Here is a 21,196-nt window from a genome sequence, read left to right as displayed (position 1 = left end):
TCTCTGACTTCGTTGCTGCGTTGTATAACGCGAACGTGATGCACTCCAGATGCAAATATCATCTGCAAAAATTATAATGCGTACTCCACGGGGAAGGTTTCTTGTTATATGTATAAGGCCAATATTGAACAGGAGAGGGCTGAGCACAGCTCCCTGAGGCACGCCCCTCTTCACTGCATGAAAGGGAGTTTGACCATGTGGAGTGCTCACAAAAATTTGCCGCTCCGAGGCCAAGGCTGGCCAAGACTGCGAGAATTGCATGATGAAATACAGAGTCAAAAGCAGCCTTGATGTCAAGGAAAACAGCTGTCGGGGTGTATCCAGCGTGAAGGCACTCTTCACGTGATGAGACAAGGGTAATAACATTATCAGTCGCAGACCTATTCTGGCGAAACCCGTTCGTTTCTAGAGGATATTCATTTTTGCTCTCGAGGAACCAGGTGACGCGTTTCGAGATCATTCGCTCCATAAGCTTACCGACGCAGCTCAGTAGAGCGATGGGTCGGAAGGATGCATAACTTGTTGGCTGTTTAGAAGGTTTCAAAACGGGCACAATTTTCGCCAACTTCCATTCCGTTGGGACTTCATCAGACATCCAGGAAGAATTGTAGTATTCCAGAAGTCGAAGGCGGGAATTGTGAGGTAGCTTTGCGATTGCGTCATAGGTCACCTCATCATGGCCCGGAGACGTCCGTCTGTTTAATTCTGAGATAGCTGTGGTTAACTCCACAATAGTGAAAAGTAGGTCCATCGCTGACACTGCCGGATGTTTGACAGACCATCTGTGGAGTGTGTGGAAGTCACTGACCCTGCGGACAGTCGTCTGCAGTATTCTTCTGAGACTTCTTTAATGGATTTTTGTTCATGCAGAGATAGTGCTGTTAAAGGGTAAAGCTATTGCTCATACTACGCGTAACTCCACGAGCTGGCACGCTGACTCTTAAGCTCATTGCTTTCCTGTCACGACTTCCTTTTAAAGCCGTGGCAGACGGCGCTGCTCAGCTGCCATTACCTACAGTCCCAGTGGACCTTGGTCGCCAGGACGCGAGCGGCGTTACATGCCATTGGGGCTCCGGAATAGGAGCTCCACCTAGATTTGTGAGGGCCTGGGCCAATAGGGCCTCGGGCCAAACACCTCCTTGTACAAACAAATGTTTGTCACCACCACCACCCCGTACTGCTGTCGGAGCATCATCCAGAACCGGCAGTCGCTGCGCGGTGCGCTTTTAAAGCCCGAATTTTGCGGAAGGGCGAAAGAGGCGCACACCGGGAGAGCAAATACCTCACCAATCGCGAAGCTATGCTCATTACCCTCAGTCTGCAAGTGTCTACTCGAGCCTTCGTGAACTTGGGGTCAGCGTAGCACCCCTCGTTCGCAGTAAGAGAGGAGCCCGAGGCATGCATTGGGACGCACGCATGGGCGAGCATGCCTTGCCGCCCATTCCGGACTGTGTTCGCGACATCCAAAGTAGACTGCCGCCGAACGGCCTGGCGCCCGTTGGGCCCGACAGGATGAAGAGAAGCCGCGCGGCGGCCGAGACTGCGTACTCAAGCGCGCTTCCACTGGAGAGTTTCTTCGTCTTTCCATTTGCGCCGCTTAATTTCTCTGGCGGGTGCGCATTCGCAAACGGACCACCTCGGCGTTAAGTCTCCGTTGGAGCATATTGAAGCGCCGCAGTAGCTGGCTTCAAATCATTTGTGATTATTTGCAACCAACACTCTGAATGTGATACCTATATCTATTTGGTTGTTATTGTACAGTACCTCAAAACTGGTGTTTGTATTTTTGTTTCTATCTTTTCTGCATTTTTGATTTTGAACAAAGAATAATCAAAGTACTTCTTGTATCTCCCTAAGTAATATCCTCCCAGGAGGGTATTTGGGGTGTTTGAATAAATAAATTTCAAGCTCATGTTCTGGGTAATTAATTTCAGCAATGCTGGATTGGTGAAAATTACTAAGCTAGCACCAATAGTTCCAAGAAAGTTTGTTTAGATATTTATCGCAATATGCACTGGCGTCTTTTGTAAAGTTAGGCCCAGGATAGCGGCAAGATTACCACAAAAAAACAATATTTTTATTATCTTCTAATCAGACAGTTCATGAACAGTGGAAGCATGTGACAAGCCACTGAGGTAGAGAGCGGGGTATAGGACGAGAAAACTACGACAGTAATTGACAAGGAACTATTAGCACTGAGAGCTACACGTGATAATAACTCTAAAAGATTTAAAATCAATGCTTGATGACTTAAATTATATCATTTTTAAGTTATCATATTTAGGACTCTTTCCCAAAAAAATTTAGAATCCGAACTAAATGTACAGCAATTCGCATTACCATACATTACACCTGCTGTTTAAGCAATCCTTAATGATCGCTGCCACGACTAGTACACTATAGCCACGACGAACATTTTACTCGCAGAAATTGCCACAGTGGTAATTGACACCACACGAAATAGTCCCGCATCTGGGATATGAAATCTCGAATAATACATGAGTGCAATAAGAGAGTAATAAATGCAATAACAGCAAATATTTCAGATTTCGTTACTAACTCTCAATACAAATAATTATATCTTCTTTCATGCGTTTTGGGTGCATTTCGTTCTGTGATTTTCTTATGATCCTTTTCAGCGAGTTTCTCGTACACGTTTTGTGAAATAACTCGAATAAATATTAGATTTGATTTAACGCCGCTTAACCCGATTATGACGTACGCAAGCACTGCTTGTTGTAGCTTGCCATGGTGCTGCTTGCATATTTAGCGCTAAAAGGTCCCACAGAGTTTGGCAAATTGATAAACGTCTTTAGTTGATTCGGTTTTGGGAGGAAGGTAAGGCGCAGGATTGTCTCATAACTCGATGGACACGGAGGCTTACAATTAACGGCATATAAAGGGGGATACACATGTTACCGGTTCGCATTCCTATACCAAACGTACCTCAAACTTGACTACCATAATATGCTAAATGGGAAGAACAATGGTATGACACCACTCTGAACGCTGGAAAACGGACGGTGCGTCAAGAGCGCCATATGAAACCACGTTGTATCTGCTTGCTTGCATTTCTTGGGGACGCATTCTGCGGTCTCGACTCATAGGCCAAATAAGACTTTCGTTTTAATAAACCTGGGATTCGGGATTTTTAATGAAGTTGTCACGGTAATTAAATATTCTTCAATAGGAGCCATATAATGGGCATAATGACATAAAGCAAATAAAACCTCAGCAGCTGAACTACGTCATAGGAGTATGTGATTCTGGAGTCTACATAAAGTTACGCTACATCAAGCTACGGCCGGACCGAATTCAACGGCGCGCGCTCCGCGCCGCTGCATTCAGTCCGGCCCTGATCAAGCAATGCTAGCGATGGGAAAGTGGCGCTGGAATCAGCGAACTTATGAAAGGCCTGCCCGCAATGTTTAACAGTGAATTTAAGCAATGCCTTATTCACCTTTTGCGCAATTTAAGAATATATCGTCGAGTAATGTTCTTTTTCAATTACCAAGGACGGCAACGGCTAAAGCTTGCTCTGTTTATTGGCTTACTGTGTCGTACCTGCTTTTGTATAACGTTGATAACTGATTTCATATTCTGTGCAGGTATTCCTACACCAGTGCGTGTCAGTGTGTACATCATTACACTGGGCCCCATCAATACTAACAAAATGGTAAGGTTTGGTAATTTATTTTTCTCGGTCTGTTGTAGAACATTTGTAAATCCTCTCAAATTGTACGCGAAATACCGCGAATATTGTTTTTCAGCATTCTATTCCGCAGGAGTGGTTAATAAGTCGAGTAGTAGGGTAAAGTAGGGTATAAAAACGAACATGGCAGACGCATGAGTACAGGATTAGAAGCGAAATAAGAAACGTCTTGGGTATAGTCACCAATCACTGAGACAGACGTAATTGTCTTAAAGACCAAGATAATTTTTGACGTTCTTTTCTAGAAGTCCAGGAGGAGTGCAACTTCTTTTCAAGGCAAAAATGCAAAATATATGCCGCACTAAAAAACGAGGTAGAAGAAAATGGCGTATGTAGCGACTAATACTATAGCGTTGCACAAAAAGAAAGAAAAAAGTGGTATGGACAGTCTGACAAGGCCGATTCAAACGAGTTTCATCGTTCATATTAGGTTCGTTTTGGACACCGTTAACGCTGAGGAGGCATGGAAGACAATTTTTAAAATCTCGCAAGCAGCAGAGTTAGGCCACGCTGGCGCAAGTAGGACGATCATGCTTAGAGTAAACTAGGACGGTTAGATCAGGTTCCAGCTTCATAAACGTTCTCACTCGATAGTTCTCTGCCTCTGCTACTTCAAGAAAGTGTACCAGACTATACGAGATATTTTTAAAGCCTTTACGCTTATTAAACAAGTCATTGTTAGCTTTCGTTACCTTTATTTTTGCGACTACTAAAGCACTTAAATATTAAATGTGGTCACAAAAACTATGCCCCGCCGGGGTGGTGCAGTGGTAAGACGCCCGACTACTGTGCCGGAGTTCCCGGGTTCGAACCCGACCACGGCGGCTGCGTTTCGATGGAGGCGAAACGAAGTGGTGTCCGTGCGCTGTGCGGTGTCAGCGCACGTTAAAGATCCCCAAGTGGTCGAACTTACTGCGTAGCCCTCCACTACGGCTCCTCTTTCTCTCTTTCCACTTTCATTGCTACCCTCCGCCCTTCCCTTACGGCGCGGTTCGGGTGTCCACAGAGCAAGTGTGACAGTTACTGCGTCTTTCCCTTCCTGTGAACCAAATTACATTTTTACAAAAACTATGCAAGCTTGTGCAAAAGAATACCGACAATTTGATAACATATCAAAATAAATAAAACTTCGGGGTCACCGCGTGTTTTTTCTTTTTTTTTTTTTTCAGCAAACACTTTTCGCTTTGTCTACGTTTAAGAGAAAATGACACGAGTTTCGTCAACTGATCATTCCGGCAGTCATCGCTTTAGGCTTTTTTTTTGTTTTGTTTTTTGTGCGACATTTAGAGTAATGCTTACAGGCCGCGCAGAAAGCTCCACGTTTAATTGCATTTTGTATTCCAAAAAAAAAAAAATTGCCCCGCCGGGGTGGTGCAGTGGTAAGACGCCCGACTACTGTGCCGGAGTTCCCGGGTTCGAACCCGACCTCGGCGGCTGCGTTTCGATGGAGGCGAAACGAAGTGGCGTCCGTGTGCTGTGCGATGTCAGCGCACGTTAAAGATCCCCAGGTGGTCGAAATCACTCCGTAGCCCTCCACTACGGCTCCCCTTTCTCTCTTTCCACTTTCATTCCCACCTCCCTCCCTTCCCTTACGGCGCGGTTCGGGTGTCCACAGAGCAAGTGTGACAGTTACTGCGCCTTTCCCTTCCTGTGAACCAATTTATTTATTCCAAAAAAACACTGTGCGTTAGCAAATCTGTGGAGCCGGTTCGATAAAGGACGCCTGATTATCACGTTCCTTCTTACTCGGCCCGTTTGGATAAATTTGGACACATTTACGCTCAGCCTTTGCTGGTGTGAAGCGATAAGGTTAATGGCTCCATATTGCGAATTGTATTGAGCAACCTCGTTTACGTAGGTGCACATCGATTGATTACTATTTTTATAAATTTGCGGTCTAATTATATCATCATTTTCGCTAGCATGCAGCACAAAGTTATCTAATTACGTGAAAGGGTACCCGGCGTAGACCCGTTTCTTACAATTCATGTAGAGGTGGCTGAGTGGTGTAGGATTAGTGGGTCTTACCCATCGCCCAGAACATGCTTGATGGAGAAAATCGAGCATGCTCTAAAGAACAGCGACAGCCTTAAAGTTTGAAGAGGAAATTAGGCATAGGCTATACACCAACCGAATTACCCATGGCTATAATGAGATTGGCAGTAGTGAACAGCCGTCAGACGTTCCACTAGTGACGAAGGACGAGGTTAAGAAAGCTTTTGAAATTATGTAAAAAAGGGGAAAGTAGCTGGGGAAGATCATGTAACTGCAGATTTGTTGAAGGACGGAGAACATATCGTGCTAGAAAAACTGGCCACCCTGTATACGCAATGCCTGATGTCATCAACGGTACCTGAATCATGGAAGAACACTAACATTATCTTAATTCGTAAGAAAGGGGATACTAAGGACTTGAAAAATTATACACCAATCAGGTCAGTATCAGTTACGACCAACTTATTTACTAAGGTAATCGCTACCAGAATCAGGACAACCTTAGCCTTAAATCAAGCTAAACATAAAGAAGGTTTTACGAAAGGGTACTTAACTCTATACTTTCAATCAGGTGATATAAAAATGTAGAGAATATAACCAGCCCTCATACATTGTACTCATTGATTGTGAAAAAGCATTTTCCTCAGTAGAACCATCGGCAGTGACGCAGGCATTGCGAAATAAGATGTAAAGATGTAGACGATATATATATATATATATATATATATATATATATATATATATATATATATATATATATATATATATATATATATATATATATATATATATATATATATATATATATATATATATATATATATATATATAGTGGTGGCTGCACAGCAACTATTGTTCTGCATAAATAAAGCAACAAAAGTACCATAAAGAAAGGTCTTAGGCAAGGAGACACAATTTCCTCAGTACTGTTCACAGCTTGGTTAGAGGAAGTATTCAGAGACTTGGAATGAGAGCAAGTTAGGCATAAGGGTGAATGGAGAATTCCTCAGTAATCTGCGATTTGTTGATGACATTACCTTGCTAAGTAACTCGGGGGATAAATTGCAAAGAATGATTGATGACCTAGACAGGAAAAGCAGAAAGGTGGGCTTAAAAATCAATATGCAGAAGATGAGACAACGTGCAACAGCCTCAGGAACGAACAGCAGTTCACGTTCGGTAGCGAAGCACTGGAAGTAGTAGGCGAGTGTGCCTACAATCAGGACAGGTAGTAACCGCAGATCTGGACCATGAAAGGAAAATAACTAGGAGAATAATTAGAATAGAGCCCATTTGGCAAAAACTCGAAGATTATGACTAGCAGCTTTCCGGCATCGCTCAAGAGGAAAGTATATAATAGCTCCATGTTACCTGTACTCACCCATGGGCTGAAACTACAGCGCTCGTTGTGTCGTCCTGTAATCTTGTGCTCCCGTCCTGTGTTCCGCGCTGTTACCTCAAGATGCATAACCAACATGCCCAAGCTGCTATTGAAACTTGAAGAATAACGAAAACGGTTCTGCTTAAGTTTAGGACAACGCAGAGGGCTATGGAACGCAAAATAGTAGGTGTAACGTTAACAGATAGCACGCGGCCAGTGTTGGTCAGAAAAATAACTCGCGTTAATGACATTCTAGTGGAAATCAAAAAGAAGAAATGGACATGGGCAGTGCATGTAGTGCGAGGAGAAGATAACCGATGGCCGCTTAGTACGGTAACAAATTGGATTCCAAGAGAACGAAAGCGTAGCAGGGGGCGACCGAAAGTAAGGTGAGCGGATGAGGTTAAGACGTTAGCAGGGGTGAAGTGGTTGCAGCTAGCAGAGGACAGGGGTATATTCGAGAAATATGAGAGAGGCATTCGCCCTGCAATGGCTATAGTCCGGCTGACGATGACTCATCGCCCAAGGTTCCTGGAAAGTTTGATTTCTGTCTCACCTTCGCCACTAAAATGAGATTACCGAGTTGGCAGTGCTTGCCACGTGTTGTTGTGTCATGACGCCGTGCAAGCAACCGACCAAACGGTATGTTCGGTCATGTCATCTGCCAACTATTACCTGCTACGGGGCTCAAAACGGCAGTAACGCCAAAGTTTCGGCACCACCGGGTCCTGAACGCCACAACTTCAATAACTAAACGTCTTGATGCTACTCAGTAAACAAGAGGGCGAAGGTACGAAGAGCAAAAGCGATGCAGAAAATCAACTGCAGGGCAATGAAGAGCGCAAAAGGAAACAAGTGGGGCATATAAAAGTTTCCTTCCACTCTGGGATATGCCTTGTAAGGGTGGGTGTAGGCATGCGTTAACATAGTCAAGCGTCAGCCTTCGGTAGCAGTGGTTTCTTGTGTGTACATAGTACAAAGGGGCTTGTCGACACCGAGGTAATCTTGCGGTGCTAGTTGAACAGCATCTACGGAGACCGTTGGAATGGCTGCTGTAACAGTGTCTAACGACTGGTGAGACGAGGTTAGAACGGCGAAGCTCGTGTACGGCAAAAGGAAGTGCACCTGCTTGGGAGGGCTGCGTTGCTTGTCTTTTCAGCAACAACAACGCGCTCGCAAGGGCGAGGATCACTGAACGTCATTTACCATGGTGCACGACACCAAGTACTATGGGAAGGGTGCATCGAAACAACACCGTCAAATAGCATTGACAACCGCGGCGTTCATAGCGCCTACTTTCCGCAGATCTCAAACGAGCAGTGATAATGATTATTGGCAGAGCCATGGATGGTAACCTGTTTTAATTTTACAGCGTTAAAGGCCCAGTTTACAAGAAATTGGGCGTCGGCGCTGCCTTAGGTTTGGGCGCGAAAAATCACCAGCATGGTGGTGACAGCTGACATGGTCGCGCTCTAAATGTACGCAGGGTTACTGACATTATTTTGACAGGAGCTGCCAACTCCGGCCTCTCCTGCCCATCAGGACACTCGTATTCACGTTACCCTAGGCCACGTTGGCCCGCTCAAGAAAGCGGTGCTTTATATTGTCACGGTATTGGCGACTAGGGCTAGGTTATCAGAGCCGGTGCAGGTGGAATTACACGGTCCAAGCTTTAGGTACGTCCTGCGAGTCCGGAGCCGATTCACTTCGTCCTTTTTCTCCGAGCGCCACTTCAACGTCTTTCGCTCCGAGCGCCCCCTGGCAATATGTGGGGTGATAGCATACGCTATCGCGTCAGGTCATTAAAAGAGGACCTTGACTGTTCCACCACTTGCTTACTTCCACAATAATTTGCGCAGCATTCTTGCCATTTGCCATTTTTATTGCAGTGTGATATCCAGGCATCCTTTGAGCCAGTTACGATTAAACTATTTTCGGGGCCATTCTTCAAGCGTGAATTAAAAGAATATATAAAGGGCGTGAACATGCACTAATGTACCTTTGCTATGAACTTAGAGGCGCTCTTGAAGCTATCACAAATTGATTATCTAAATCTGTAGCCTGTGTTCATTATCGTGATCATGTCACGCGCTTATAAAATTCCGCCTTCACACTGAGACAGCCTGTGCTTGTCTATCATGAAAGGGGGCGTGCAATCCACAATTTAAAAATTCAATAACTTGACAAACACCAGTATCATCAGACGCCATCGGTCCTTCTTGCAGACGTATGACGTAGACATCCACCTCCAGCAATCGTGGTTCGACCCGAGGCTCAATTTACGTCGCTTCGGAGTCAACAGGACGGTGTCACTGAACGGGGCAGAGATAGCGAAGCGCATATGGAAGCCGGACCTGTATTTCACGAACGCCAAGCGGGAAAGAACACACAGCGTCACCATGCCTAACGAATTGGTGGACATCACGCCCAGGGGTGACGTCTACTACACCATGAGGTTGGGAAGAATTACTTTAAGTTTTTTTTTCTCATCATGTTAATGCTTTGTTCCTGATAGCTGGAGCCTGGTGCACCAATTTGCCTTTGTCGCGTGAGAACGTTTTCGTGATTGCTGAATAAAATTCATAACTTTTCAGAGGCACACAGACCATGGTTCCTTTATACATGTCTACAGAACTAAGGTGCTTACGAGGTGTATAGGTCACTTTAGCCGAAGGCTAAGAGTGCACCGAGACACAATCTATCTACTCAAATAGAGTCACATCTTTCACCAGTGCCTGTATAGTAGGTAAGAGCGCTTTTCGGCCATATTCAGTCAGAGAGAGAGAGAGAGATGAATTAAAAAGAAATTAGCCGGGGCTTAGCTTTAGTTATGCCCGGTAGGCTGCGAAAGCAAAAATAGCATGGCTACGCTATAGTTCAGCTCGTAGTGTAGCCAAATGTGGTATGCCATGTTGACCGTACGATTAACACAGGGCACACATTTAATGTAATGACATTAATATATTTATTGTAATGAATGTAATGTAATTATTGTAATGGACAGCGTCCATTATATTCCATTCGGAGTCTTCACCGGTTGACGATTCAAGAAAAGCACGACGCACTCGTCTAGCTGCATCTAGAGCGCGCCGTCGAGCGATACGCTGTTCCCGTTCTTCATCTGTCTCTGTAGCCCGCTGTCGCTTCTTGGCTTCATCGAGGCCGCGTGACTTTTCTTTCTGTTTATCAGGATGCATAGCGAGTGCCTCAGCTGAGCAAGCGCGAGCATTTATATACCCATCGTTTTCATCCTCCTCCTCCTCCTCTCAAATGTGAGGTAAGAGGTGACAGCAGCGCCTCCACTCGGTAGCAGCGCGGCTCCAGCTGCAGCGCGCCGTGCCTACCGTCCGCCGCCACCCGACGACTCGACTTGGTAGTCCATCTCTCGCAGCTGGTATGACGTCACAGTGACGTCATCATCTCATCCGCGGTGCGCCGTGCCTACCGACCGCCGCCACCCGACGACTTATTATTTGGATATCCTCACAGATGCAGTGCAACTGCAACTCCGTCATTTCTCGCGCTGTTCGTTGCAATGGATCGCTACCAACTCGCCCATTTCGCTCTAATTCTATTTTAACTGCTGTTGGCGCAACTTACGACTATTGTGTCTGTGCCTAATACTATTCATTGACAGGGACAAGAAAAATTAAATAAAAGTGACAATTTAAAAAAAAATATTGCGGAACGCTATTTAGTACATCTTTAATTATGAAGTTCATAGTCGTCAATCGGGTTTGTCTGGGCCCCAAAAAATCGTCAATTTCAGATAAACGAACTGCGTGGGAGCACAAATACGCTGAGAGTGAGACTCGAAACAGAGACCACTCGAAACCGTTTGACACTGTCCGTATTTTACACTGTTGTATTAAATATAAAATTTGTAGAAACACTTAAGTTCCGCCTTTAAGGCTACTAGGAGATAGCCGTAGCGACTAGCAATCCTAAAACATGGGCCAGTTGGTTATCATATTTGCTACTTAAGCGCTGCTAGCTGCATAAGAGGACGTATTAAACACAAATAATTAAAAATACTAGCCCATGTAACTAGGACACAGACAATTAAGACGGTAGGAAGAACTCTAAACATCTTTCTACATATGTGTCCTAGTTACATGCTCTAGTCGTTTTAATTAATGATGACACTGCAACTAGCTCAGCTTTCTGCCTTGAATGAAACACACCAGACGACACAAGCGTAAGTCCCCGCAGTGGCTCCCATTTGCAAAATCTGCAGATCATTGTGGGGGGTCATGAACTTTCTTATTCGCCCAATTAGTAATTTCTTTTGCTTAGTTCTAATACCTCCCACATACTCTTCATCATACAGTCGTATGTGAAATGCTACTAGACATAGATATAACGGCCCGCTTAACCGAGTCACAGGACCCTGCCTGCGTGAACTAGAGGCAGCGTGTTTGACTCAGACTGCTAGGGTCTTGCATTGAAGGCTGATTCTGACGTCATCCTCCCATATGAAAGGAGAGGCCCGATCTGGCAACTCCTTAAATGTTTACAGCGACATTACCTGCAATGCCTGCTTTATACGATTCAGTAATTGTTACCGTCATATTTTACACTACACCTTGAGTGAAACAGCGCGAAAGAAGCCCGAAGGCGAAGCAAAGAAGGGACAGAAAAGAGCGCTGACTGACAACTGAATTTTATTGAACGAAACCCGTACAATATATAGGAAGGCAGTGGAAAATATCACGAGTTTCGTTCAATAAAATTCAGTTGTCAGTCAGCGCTCTTTCCTGTCCCTTCTTTGCTTCGCCTTCGGGCTTCTTTCGCGCTGTTTCACTCAAGTCACAATGAACCCACTAGCCCAGCAAAAAGTTCTGCTTGATTACACTACACCGTCTGCTGTCTGAAGAACTAGAAATCTAATGGCACGCCACCCACTCTCAGCTCTAGATATCTTGAAAATGGGTTTACATTATTCTTCTTGTAGTGAATCGCAGCAGGGTAACAATAATAATAATAATTGGTTCACAGGAAGGGAAAGGCGCAGTATCTGTCACACTTTTGTCTGTGGACACCTGAACCGCGCCGTAAGGGAAGGGAGGAAGGTGGGAGTGAAAGTGGAAAGAAAGAAAGAAAGGGGAGCCGTAATGTAAGGCTTCGGAGTAATTTCGGCCACCTGGGGATCTTTAACGTGCGCTGACATCGCACAGCACACGGACGCCACTTCGTTTCGCCTCCATCGAAACGCAGCCGCCGTGGTCGGGTTCGAACCCGGGTACTCCGGCATAGTAGTCGGGCGCCTTACCACTGCACCACCCCGGGCAGGATAACAATGAAATTAAATTTTCATTGGCTTCGTCAGCGCAAAACACTCACGAAATCGGAGCCCACGTACTAACGCATTTCCCCTGCATTATTCGCACTGATCGTTCGTAAACTTTGTTCTACGTCAATCCAGCAAAGTGGAATCTCACATTTTTACAGCACTGTGGCGATAGTAACGTGTTTCTACTGATTTATTTATAGGAAGGGAAAGGCGCGGTAACTGTCTCACTTGTTTTCTGTGAACACCGCAACCGCGCCGTAAGGGAAGGGAGGAAGGTGAGAATGAAAGTGGAAAGAGAGAAAGAGGAGCCGTAGTGGGGGGCTACGGAGTAATTTCGACCACCACACGTGTTTCTACTGAAGTTCCTCTATCAAATGCATAATAAGAAATAAAATTTTGATCCTATCTTCAACCTGCTACCTCTTGTAATAAAAGCACGCAAGCTATTATCACCTGCTCACCAAGATGATGTCCTCACGCATTCTCTTCCTACGAAGGCCGGAATGCAATCATTCTTATGTGTCCATTTATTTATATGCATTACTTCTACACTGTAACTTGCGACGAAGTTCGAAAAATTTGCTTTATCAGTTGTATTGAGCTTCTCTGTAAATTCGTATTGTCTGCTGTATTTTGTTTCAGCCTATATGCTATGTAACGTGCACACTGCTCTTTTATGTTCATGCATTTTTGTTGCCGCCCTGTAAGGGTTCTAAAGGGTAACAGTATATTCAAACAAATAAGCTGCATTTACTAAGAAAGAAGATTCGGTTATCATAAACAGCGAAAATAAGATAACACTATGGATTACTGTCCGTGGTGAAGGTTGCTGGCAGTTTTAGCCATGGCCAGCAGGCATCTACTTACTATTCCACAACACATCACTGTATAAGCTTGAGACAATTATAATGGGTGCAATAGCGCGAATAGAACGCAGACGTGGTATTAGAAGCTAGCCTCAGACATATGCGACACTAAAGTCCCTGCTAAAACTTTCGTAATTAGTCATTGCTTACATTTATATGTGTTCCGAATGCTCATAGTGTAACCTCCTTCCAGGCTTACTTTGGAATTAAGGTGCCCTATGGGATTCAGACGTTACCCGCTGGACATTCAGAGGTGCCCCATGACGATAAGCACGTGTGAGTATTCTGCTTGTATAATCTGACGTTCGAGCAACAGAAATAAGAGCAGTTAGTAGCAAACGCAATCAATAAAAATCAATAAATCATTGCATGCGTAAAATGTTTCTTTAGAGGGGCAGACCATTATTTTAAATCCCTCTTCTATTTTAGAGCCGTTCGCCGTCGGTGCGGTTGCCACGAGTCAAACATTTCTCTTTGGCTGGTGCAAAAGTAGAGCGCTTTGTAATTGGAACCTGCCTATACATAGGTACAAGTATCTCTCAAACCATTTGTCTCGTTACATCGCAAAATTATTCAAAATCTGCGTTCAAAGTTTGCGTTAGGAAGTATCATAATCAACGTCGGAATTTTTTTTTTCTTGAACATATTACGTCGATTGGCACACTGCTTCTTTCATGCTCAACATATGAGTTGCAGCTAATTGCAGGGAAAATTTTACGTGGTTGACGAAGGGTAGAAAGGGGAATTTCCTGCGCACCGGGAGCGTGTTAAGTTCAAATGTAACTTTCAATGGGGTGATCTAAATACCTCGCAATTATCTGTACCATCGTGGCCTCTTTCAGATTGAATGTCGAGTAATTCGCTAAATTCAAAGGGAAAAAAATGCGCGAAATCTACCTACTGTATCAGATTCTCGCAATATCTGATTGATAGTAGGGAAAGTGAATTTCATATTGTGCTAATGGAGTTTTCTAAGTGTCGGAAATAGGTTGGCGTCACTGGTGGCGCCCGTATAGCTTCAAAAAGCAGACGCGTGCATGTGTGGAAGTACTATGCTTTGAGGATGCATATACACTTTCAGGGGGCGTTGGCAGCGTGTTGAGTTGATTTTGAGAGGCCCGACAGCAGAGCAGAGAAAGGACGATGCACACCAAAGACATGAGAAAAGCTACCTACAACTGCCTCGCTAGTGTACTTTGAGGAGCAACCCTTGTCTAGCGGAATCCGTGGTTATTAACAGTAATGTATAAGCACAGTGATATGTATGCCGACAAAAACGCGAAATAGTAGTCTGTATTACATAGGGTTATACTTGATCTGTGACGCAACGGAGATGCTAGCTCGTATATTATTCTTATATCCCGCATAGACCCGAGGTGAATACATTGATGTTCTGAAAGACTATTATATAACTGTACTGTATTAATTGCACTTCGCTTAAAGGTCTGCTAATACATGCAGCCATTTTCAACACAGCGGAAAGCACAATAAACAAAAAAAATTCCGCAGACATTTGTTAGAGTAATCACAAAGCTCAAATTACCACCCCTTGAAAGCGGCAAATTGCATAACGAACGCAAGTTAGTTTGGTAAACTGATCACAAATAATGAAGTCTACGCCCCCGGTCGTTTTTACCTGCGAAGAAATACTGCTGTAACTTGTTGCGGTGAGTGGTATAAAAAAATAACAACGAAAAACCTAAGGTAAATAACATTTTTTTCTGTTTGCATCAAGCAGTTCGTTGCGGTCTGTGCAGTTTTATTGGTGCCTGATTATGACTACAGGATATCAAAATAAACGAGTTGCTGCTCCGTAGTTTCTGAGACCACGCAGAGGACTGTGCTCCAATGGGAAACCGTGGACCCTGTCTTCTTCGAGGGCGAAGTGCAGATTCCTCAGTTTGACCTTCTTGAAATGATCTACGAAAATTACACCGTTTCATTCGAAACAGGTGGGATATCATTACTTCATGTAATCCCTCGCATCGTACATTGTGTGTGTGTTACCTTTACACAGTGCTCAACACTTGAAATCATCATCGTCATCACCATTGTCCGCAAAGTTGCGTTTACTCCTCAAGAATCATACCACTGTTTACGAATATCTCATGTCACAACTGTTATGCTCTTCCTGTCGGCCCATTCCACTAGCACATTGAACCAGCTCGTCCCGCTATGTAACACTCATTCTAATTATACCATCTGTGGCGCTAAAAACAATCATCGGTTTTCACTTAGGCAAATTGGTCCTGCATACAACCTAATTTCGGGCTTTTATATTAAATTAAAATTACCAATTAAAGAATTAAAGGATTATGAACAGATATTTTCGTGACCTGTGTGTGTGTGTGTGTGTGTGCGTGTGCGTGCGTGCGTGCGTGCGCGCGCGCGCGTGTGTGTGTGTGTGTGTGTGTGTGTGTGTGTGTGTGTGTGTGTGTGTGTGTGTGTGTGTGTGTGTGTGTGTGTGTGTGTGTGTGTGTGTGTGTGTGTGTGTGTGTGTGTGTGTGTGTGTGTGTGTGTGTGTGTGTGTGTGTGTGTGTGTGTGTGTGTGTGTGTGTGTGTGTGTGTGTGTGTGTGTGTGTGTGTGTCGGCATATTGCAAGTGTGCCCAGGTGTGTTGAATAGCGATGATTCATATACGAGTACACAACACACATCGCTTGCGGTTGGAACACGCCTGTGTATTTGTGAATCATCACAGAAGCTACCTCACACGCCTGTTGTCGGAGCGAACAAATGCATGCACGCCTTATGTTAGGTATGTTCGTTAAGAGGCGTTAGATAGTCCGTCCAGCTGTGCACAGCATGTATTTTGTAATTCGCAAAACACTGATTTAATCAAATTAAATTAATTCAACGGCGCTATTTAAACAAGCGCAATTACGACTCGAATGCCGCTTATGTGTCTACTTGCATGGTCGTAATGATTTTTAAAAAATTAAGAACAATGGTTTTGTCACTTACAACCCGAACTCATCATACCTAGCATTCACGGATTATTTCCCAATTGGTGCTGGCTTGTTTTAATGAATTTATTGACGCGTACGCCCAAGTCCCAGCAAAATGAAAAGATGTGTTGTTTCGAGGAAAGTTAATGTTCTTTGTGTCGTGCTTTCTGGTCTCTTCTGGCGCAGGCGACTTCAGCGTACTGCGGGCCAATTTCACCATATCGCGAAACCGTGGCTTCTATCTGATAAATATGTACTTCCCCACGCTCCTCAGCGTCGTCATATCCTGGTTCGCGTTCTACTTGCATCTCAACATGGCCCCGGGAAGAATCATCCTGGACCTTGGAATGCTACTGAACTTGCTCTCCGGTGTGTAAAAAAGGAGAGCGTCATCAAAATGGGCATGGATGCTGATTATGCAGAACTTGCACTACTTCTTAAGCCTTGAGCTTGTGACGGACGATTTATAACTGCCATAGCAGCAAACTGTTTGCTCCACACATTGTGACAACAAATTCAATAGTTTTGTCACGTAGTGCGGCCGCTGCTGATGACCAGATGTATGATAGATATCTTTCTTCTATGAACGAGCACTACATCACCGGAAACGACGTGCATTCATTAGGATTTCACATTTTGGCAAACCAAATATCTAAATTCGAGGAAAGGGGCGCAAAGCTGTAAGATGAGTTCGAATTCGTATATTTTAATGAAACTTTGCTACAGTTGACGTGCATGCTCCAACACATCTTTTTGTTAAACCACGATGAAAATATTAGGGCCCATTACAGATGCGTAAACCAGCTTCTTGCACCAAGCGCCCCAAGATAAAGCGAAAGTGTCCGCACATATATAGGCGCACTGGCAACCTTATGGCGCTGAAAAATTATCTCTACCTGCCATGCCAGCTACATCATGCATCATATTAGTTACATCAAATTAGTTTTGAATGTATTTAAATGGATTGAACAGAACTAATAACAGTTGATCGGTGCGCTAACGTCCCCCATAACAAAAAGAGTTTTAACGAAAGAGCCACACAACAATGCCACGCACCAAATTTGCATGGGTGAGTGGTTGCTGATACGTACACCTTAGATTGGCTGGGTGACCATCTTGACGGATTCAGAGGTTCCCCTTGTTCTCTCGTAGCTCAATGTGCACCCTGGTATACAACTTAATAGCGCAGCCCCGCACAGTGCCAATCTTTCCTCTTCCTGTGCAGTTAACAGAGGCGTGCGCTCCGAGCTGCCACCGGTGTCGTACATGAAGGCCTTGGACGTGTGGATGGGAGCCTGCATATGCGCCGTGTTCGGGTCTCTCCTCATCTTCTCCGTGGTAAACTACATGGGTCGCATCAAGCAGCGGCCCAAGCTGTACCGAATGGTGGATGACACTGCGTTTGTCGTAAGGAATGACCTACCTGGCTTTTCAGTTTCATTCTTCATAACGTGTTCATTCTTCACGTGTAAGTGTCCCACATGTGGAAAATGATATTTGAACCCATGGCCCTCGGCATAAGATGAATTAAGCTACATTATATCCACCAGAGGAATTATAAGCAAATTTTCAACTACCACTTTGTCGAAAGCCGGTATAAGCATGGAAAGCATTCCAGGAATATTCTACAACACTCTAGAACAGGCTCTTATCCTCCCCTTCGAATGAGGACGTCGGTTTCTCTAATGACGCGCGTTGTTCCATTCCGGATGGTTCGACGCATCCAGAGATAGAGTTTGGAATAGCGTTGAATATTCCTTTTGGTTTGATTTATGGAGTTTAACGTTCCAAAGCGACTCCGGGCTATGAGAGGTACCGTAGTGGAATACTCCGTAAACTTTAACCACTTCTTTATTTCGCACTGGCATCACTCGTAACCGTCATTTGAAGCCAAAGAACGATATAAGAACTTGTCCTGACCGTTTTATTGACGCGCCGCGCCTACGGGTTACGTAACCCCTAACTCTGGCACCAAACAACAAGATTTTAAGGGCACAAATGGCTTTTCAAGCTGTTGTCGGCAAGTGCTTCTTCTCTGCGCCACTGTCTCCTAGCAGTGCCATGAGGGAATAGCAGTAATGGACACAATACTACGCATCGCAGTGTCAATAATCATTTTTCTTTATAGATGAGCCGCTTCCTTTAGCTGTTTACTATCAAGCATGCGTGCTGGCAACGCAACTTTGTCGCAGACGGTCTCATCGAGAAAAGCATTTCTGCTTAGAGTGGGAGCTAAAAGAATTTTCTCCTCGGTCATGCCTATGACCCATCTGCGATATACCTCCCACTCAATTCTGAACAAAATATGAGAAAATAATTTTTACTGCTCTCCATCACACACTCCAACGCTTCGCGGAGAAGTTGACAGCTCTACAAATCAAAGACAAAAAAGCCCATTTCATTTGCAAATGTTGAACTCTACCTGCCAAGCCATGGAGTACCGGAAGAAGTGCACGACTCGAGTCCTAGGAATGTGGATCTAATGAAACAATCATGCGGATTGTGCCATTCAAACTAGCCGGACTAACATCCAAACAGTTGCAAGGATGATAGTCACGGTAACACGTACGCCACAAGACGGGCATGAGAGAGGAAGACACTGACTGTCATTTTAGTGAATGCACTAGCGGTGAGTGGACACACGTACAGTATGCCATAACAGTATCTCAACCTTGCGGAACTGAAGGAAATAGACACCCTCCTCAGGGGATCACTTAAAACGGCTCTCAGCCTTCCCAAACAGACATCCACAGAACAGTACTTAAGTCGTGGAGCTCAGGGAAGCACTATTCACCAGCTGGAAACAACGACTCCTAGCGACGGCGGCAGATAGGACGTTGCTCTCGAAACTAGGCAAGCAGCTAGACTTCCATGTCATCCAAGGTCAAGCGTACCTACAACTGCATGTTCGCAACAGCATATCAGGGGCGCCCATACCATCCCATATACACCACACCAGACATAAAGGCCAAAGGCAGGCAAGAATAAAATCTGAAAGACAGAGGCTGGACGTACACCCGCACGTCTTATATATGGGAATGGGGACCTACCCAGAGAAAACAGGTTCACGGCGGTAGTTGCGAATTCGCATCTCATGCCCTTCATGCAAGCCTCAATTCGTGCGAATCACCCACAGGAGACAGAAACCTGCGCTGGCTATCAGATATAGCCAGAAAACAGGAATTAACTCCAAGGCGGCTTGTCGCTATATCACATCAGGCTGAAAACTAGTGCCAGCGAAAGTATCCGCTCTTCTCGACGCCGTCGAATAGAAAGATCATTATGTTATTGTATCGCTGGGCACTAAGCACTCGAAGGAACTGAGTTGGTACATGACCTAGCTCGAGAATTAGCCTGGCAGACCACCAGCCCCACCCATACCCCATGCCTATACCGAGAGTATATGGAGATTATGTGGAACATTTGAGGCTGGAGAGGTGTAACTACCCCCCTCTACACAAGAAACTGACAATATTCAAGGTTATTGACTGGCGCCTCATCCAAACTAACACATATCCTCACATGTCCGGAGTAAGATACACCTCACCCACTACAGCTTTGCCCCCCGTGTGGCGCCTGCCCGACTCTATTCCACTATCCTGGGGTGTAGAGCAAAAGCTCAGAACTTCCCTCAGGAAGAACATACATATATGAGCGGTGGGAGGTGGCGCTGTCCAGCGAGTCCTTGGAAGTTCAGCTAAGGATCGTCCACCTGGTACGTGAAGCATCAAATGCCAGAGGAACCCTGGACTAAGAGAGCCGACGAATCTGCGCGTCACTTGCCCACTTCGCATCTCCTTTTTTCTTCATAAAGTTTTATCTCACCTCATCTCTATCACCAAAATGGTAATATGGCTTGATATGTGATGGTGGGCCAGTGGCTTATTCGTTTACCGCGGATCATATGGTCGAGGAGTCAAATACCGGCCACAGCGGTCGCATGTCGACGCGGACGGAATTCAAAACACCTGCGTAATGTGCGCTGTCAGTTCACGTTAAAGAATTCCAGGTGGTCAGAATTATCCAAATATCTGAAACCAACACCTACGAAGGGAGGAGGAAACCGCCCTGATACAGGCCACTTGTTTTCTGAAGTATGTACTGCGCGAGGTACAATATATGTTTTTAAAAAAGCAGCTGCTTTGTTTACATTTTATTTTTGTAGCATCCAAGATCTCTTTTCAGCGGTATACTAAGTCTAGCAGCGTTTATGTTACCTTCTTTAGAGAAAAACAGTGCAATGATAGTATGAAAAAATAATAAATAATAATGCGCTCCACTAACGCGCTTGAAAACGTTTTATCTTCTTAAAACTGGCTCCTTGGTGGATTTACCTTCCTGACATTTTCAGTTTCTCACCAGGAAGAAGGAGCTGGCCGAAGATCCCGAGAGTTACGATGACAAGGAGTACGACGAACTGCATCGCAACCTAAAGAGGGCTCAGAGCATCGACCGCTTTGCGAGAGTCGCCTTTCCCTTTGTGTTCCTTGTCTTCAACACCGCCTACTGGTCTCTGTATTCTAGCCAGGAGTTCATCAGCGTCTACGATCAGTGGGACCTCCCTTAATTCCCGGTGCTGGGAAATAAAGACGCTTTCAATAAATACCGACGTGTAAAATTGCAGTCTAGTTGAGTCCTCTGTTTGTTCTGATCGCAGTAATGACGATGGTAAAAATCACCATAATTACACGGCTGGTGTCCGTTGCCTTTAAACCTCTAAAGAGGTTGTTTTGTAACAGGTGTTCACGTTAACAAACCGTCTTGAAAACCGCCCGTGTAAGTAGGAGCGCATCCACCGCCATCATCCTAGTGGTCATCAGCTCAGATGCGTTAGCTTTCACTGCTCTTTTTGTGCAAAGGATGCCCGGTGCCTTGTATAGCATCCTTACCATTCCATTAGCTAGTAGGGGCACCTCTATAACAAATGTTTAGTGTTTCCCTTTATGCTGCATTTACAAAGAGAATTTATTGAGCGAACATAGCACATTCATAGCAAGCAAAC

General features: G+C 44.8%; 1 protein-coding gene across 1 annotated transcript; it reads left to right on the top strand.

Moving 5' to 3' along the window:
- Positions 1-1,398: 1,398 nt before the first annotated feature.
- Positions 1,399-20,799, top strand: LOC146186748 (glycine receptor subunit alpha-2-like). Its single transcript, XM_084608109.1, has 8 exons — positions 1,399-1,468; positions 3,609-3,676; positions 9,314-9,543; positions 13,441-13,523; positions 15,065-15,199; positions 16,381-16,563; positions 17,420-17,601; positions 20,546-20,799. The coding sequence occupies exons 1-8, from the start codon at positions 1,399-1,401 to the stop codon at positions 20,759-20,761; spliced, it is 1,167 nt and encodes a 388-aa protein (XP_084464235.1). The 3' UTR covers positions 20,762-20,799.
- The last annotated feature ends 397 nt before the right edge of the window (positions 20,800-21,196 follow it).

This window comes from Amblyomma maculatum, chromosome 6 (genome assembly GCF_055883805.1).
Source record: "Amblyomma maculatum isolate TAMU_Amacu chromosome 6, ASM5588380v1, whole genome shotgun sequence".
In the NCBI taxonomy this organism is placed as follows: domain Eukaryota; kingdom Metazoa; phylum Arthropoda; class Arachnida; order Ixodida; family Ixodidae; genus Amblyomma; species Amblyomma maculatum.
The sequence above is the reverse complement of the archived record's forward strand: the minus strand, read 5'-3'. Positions and strand labels throughout refer to the sequence as shown.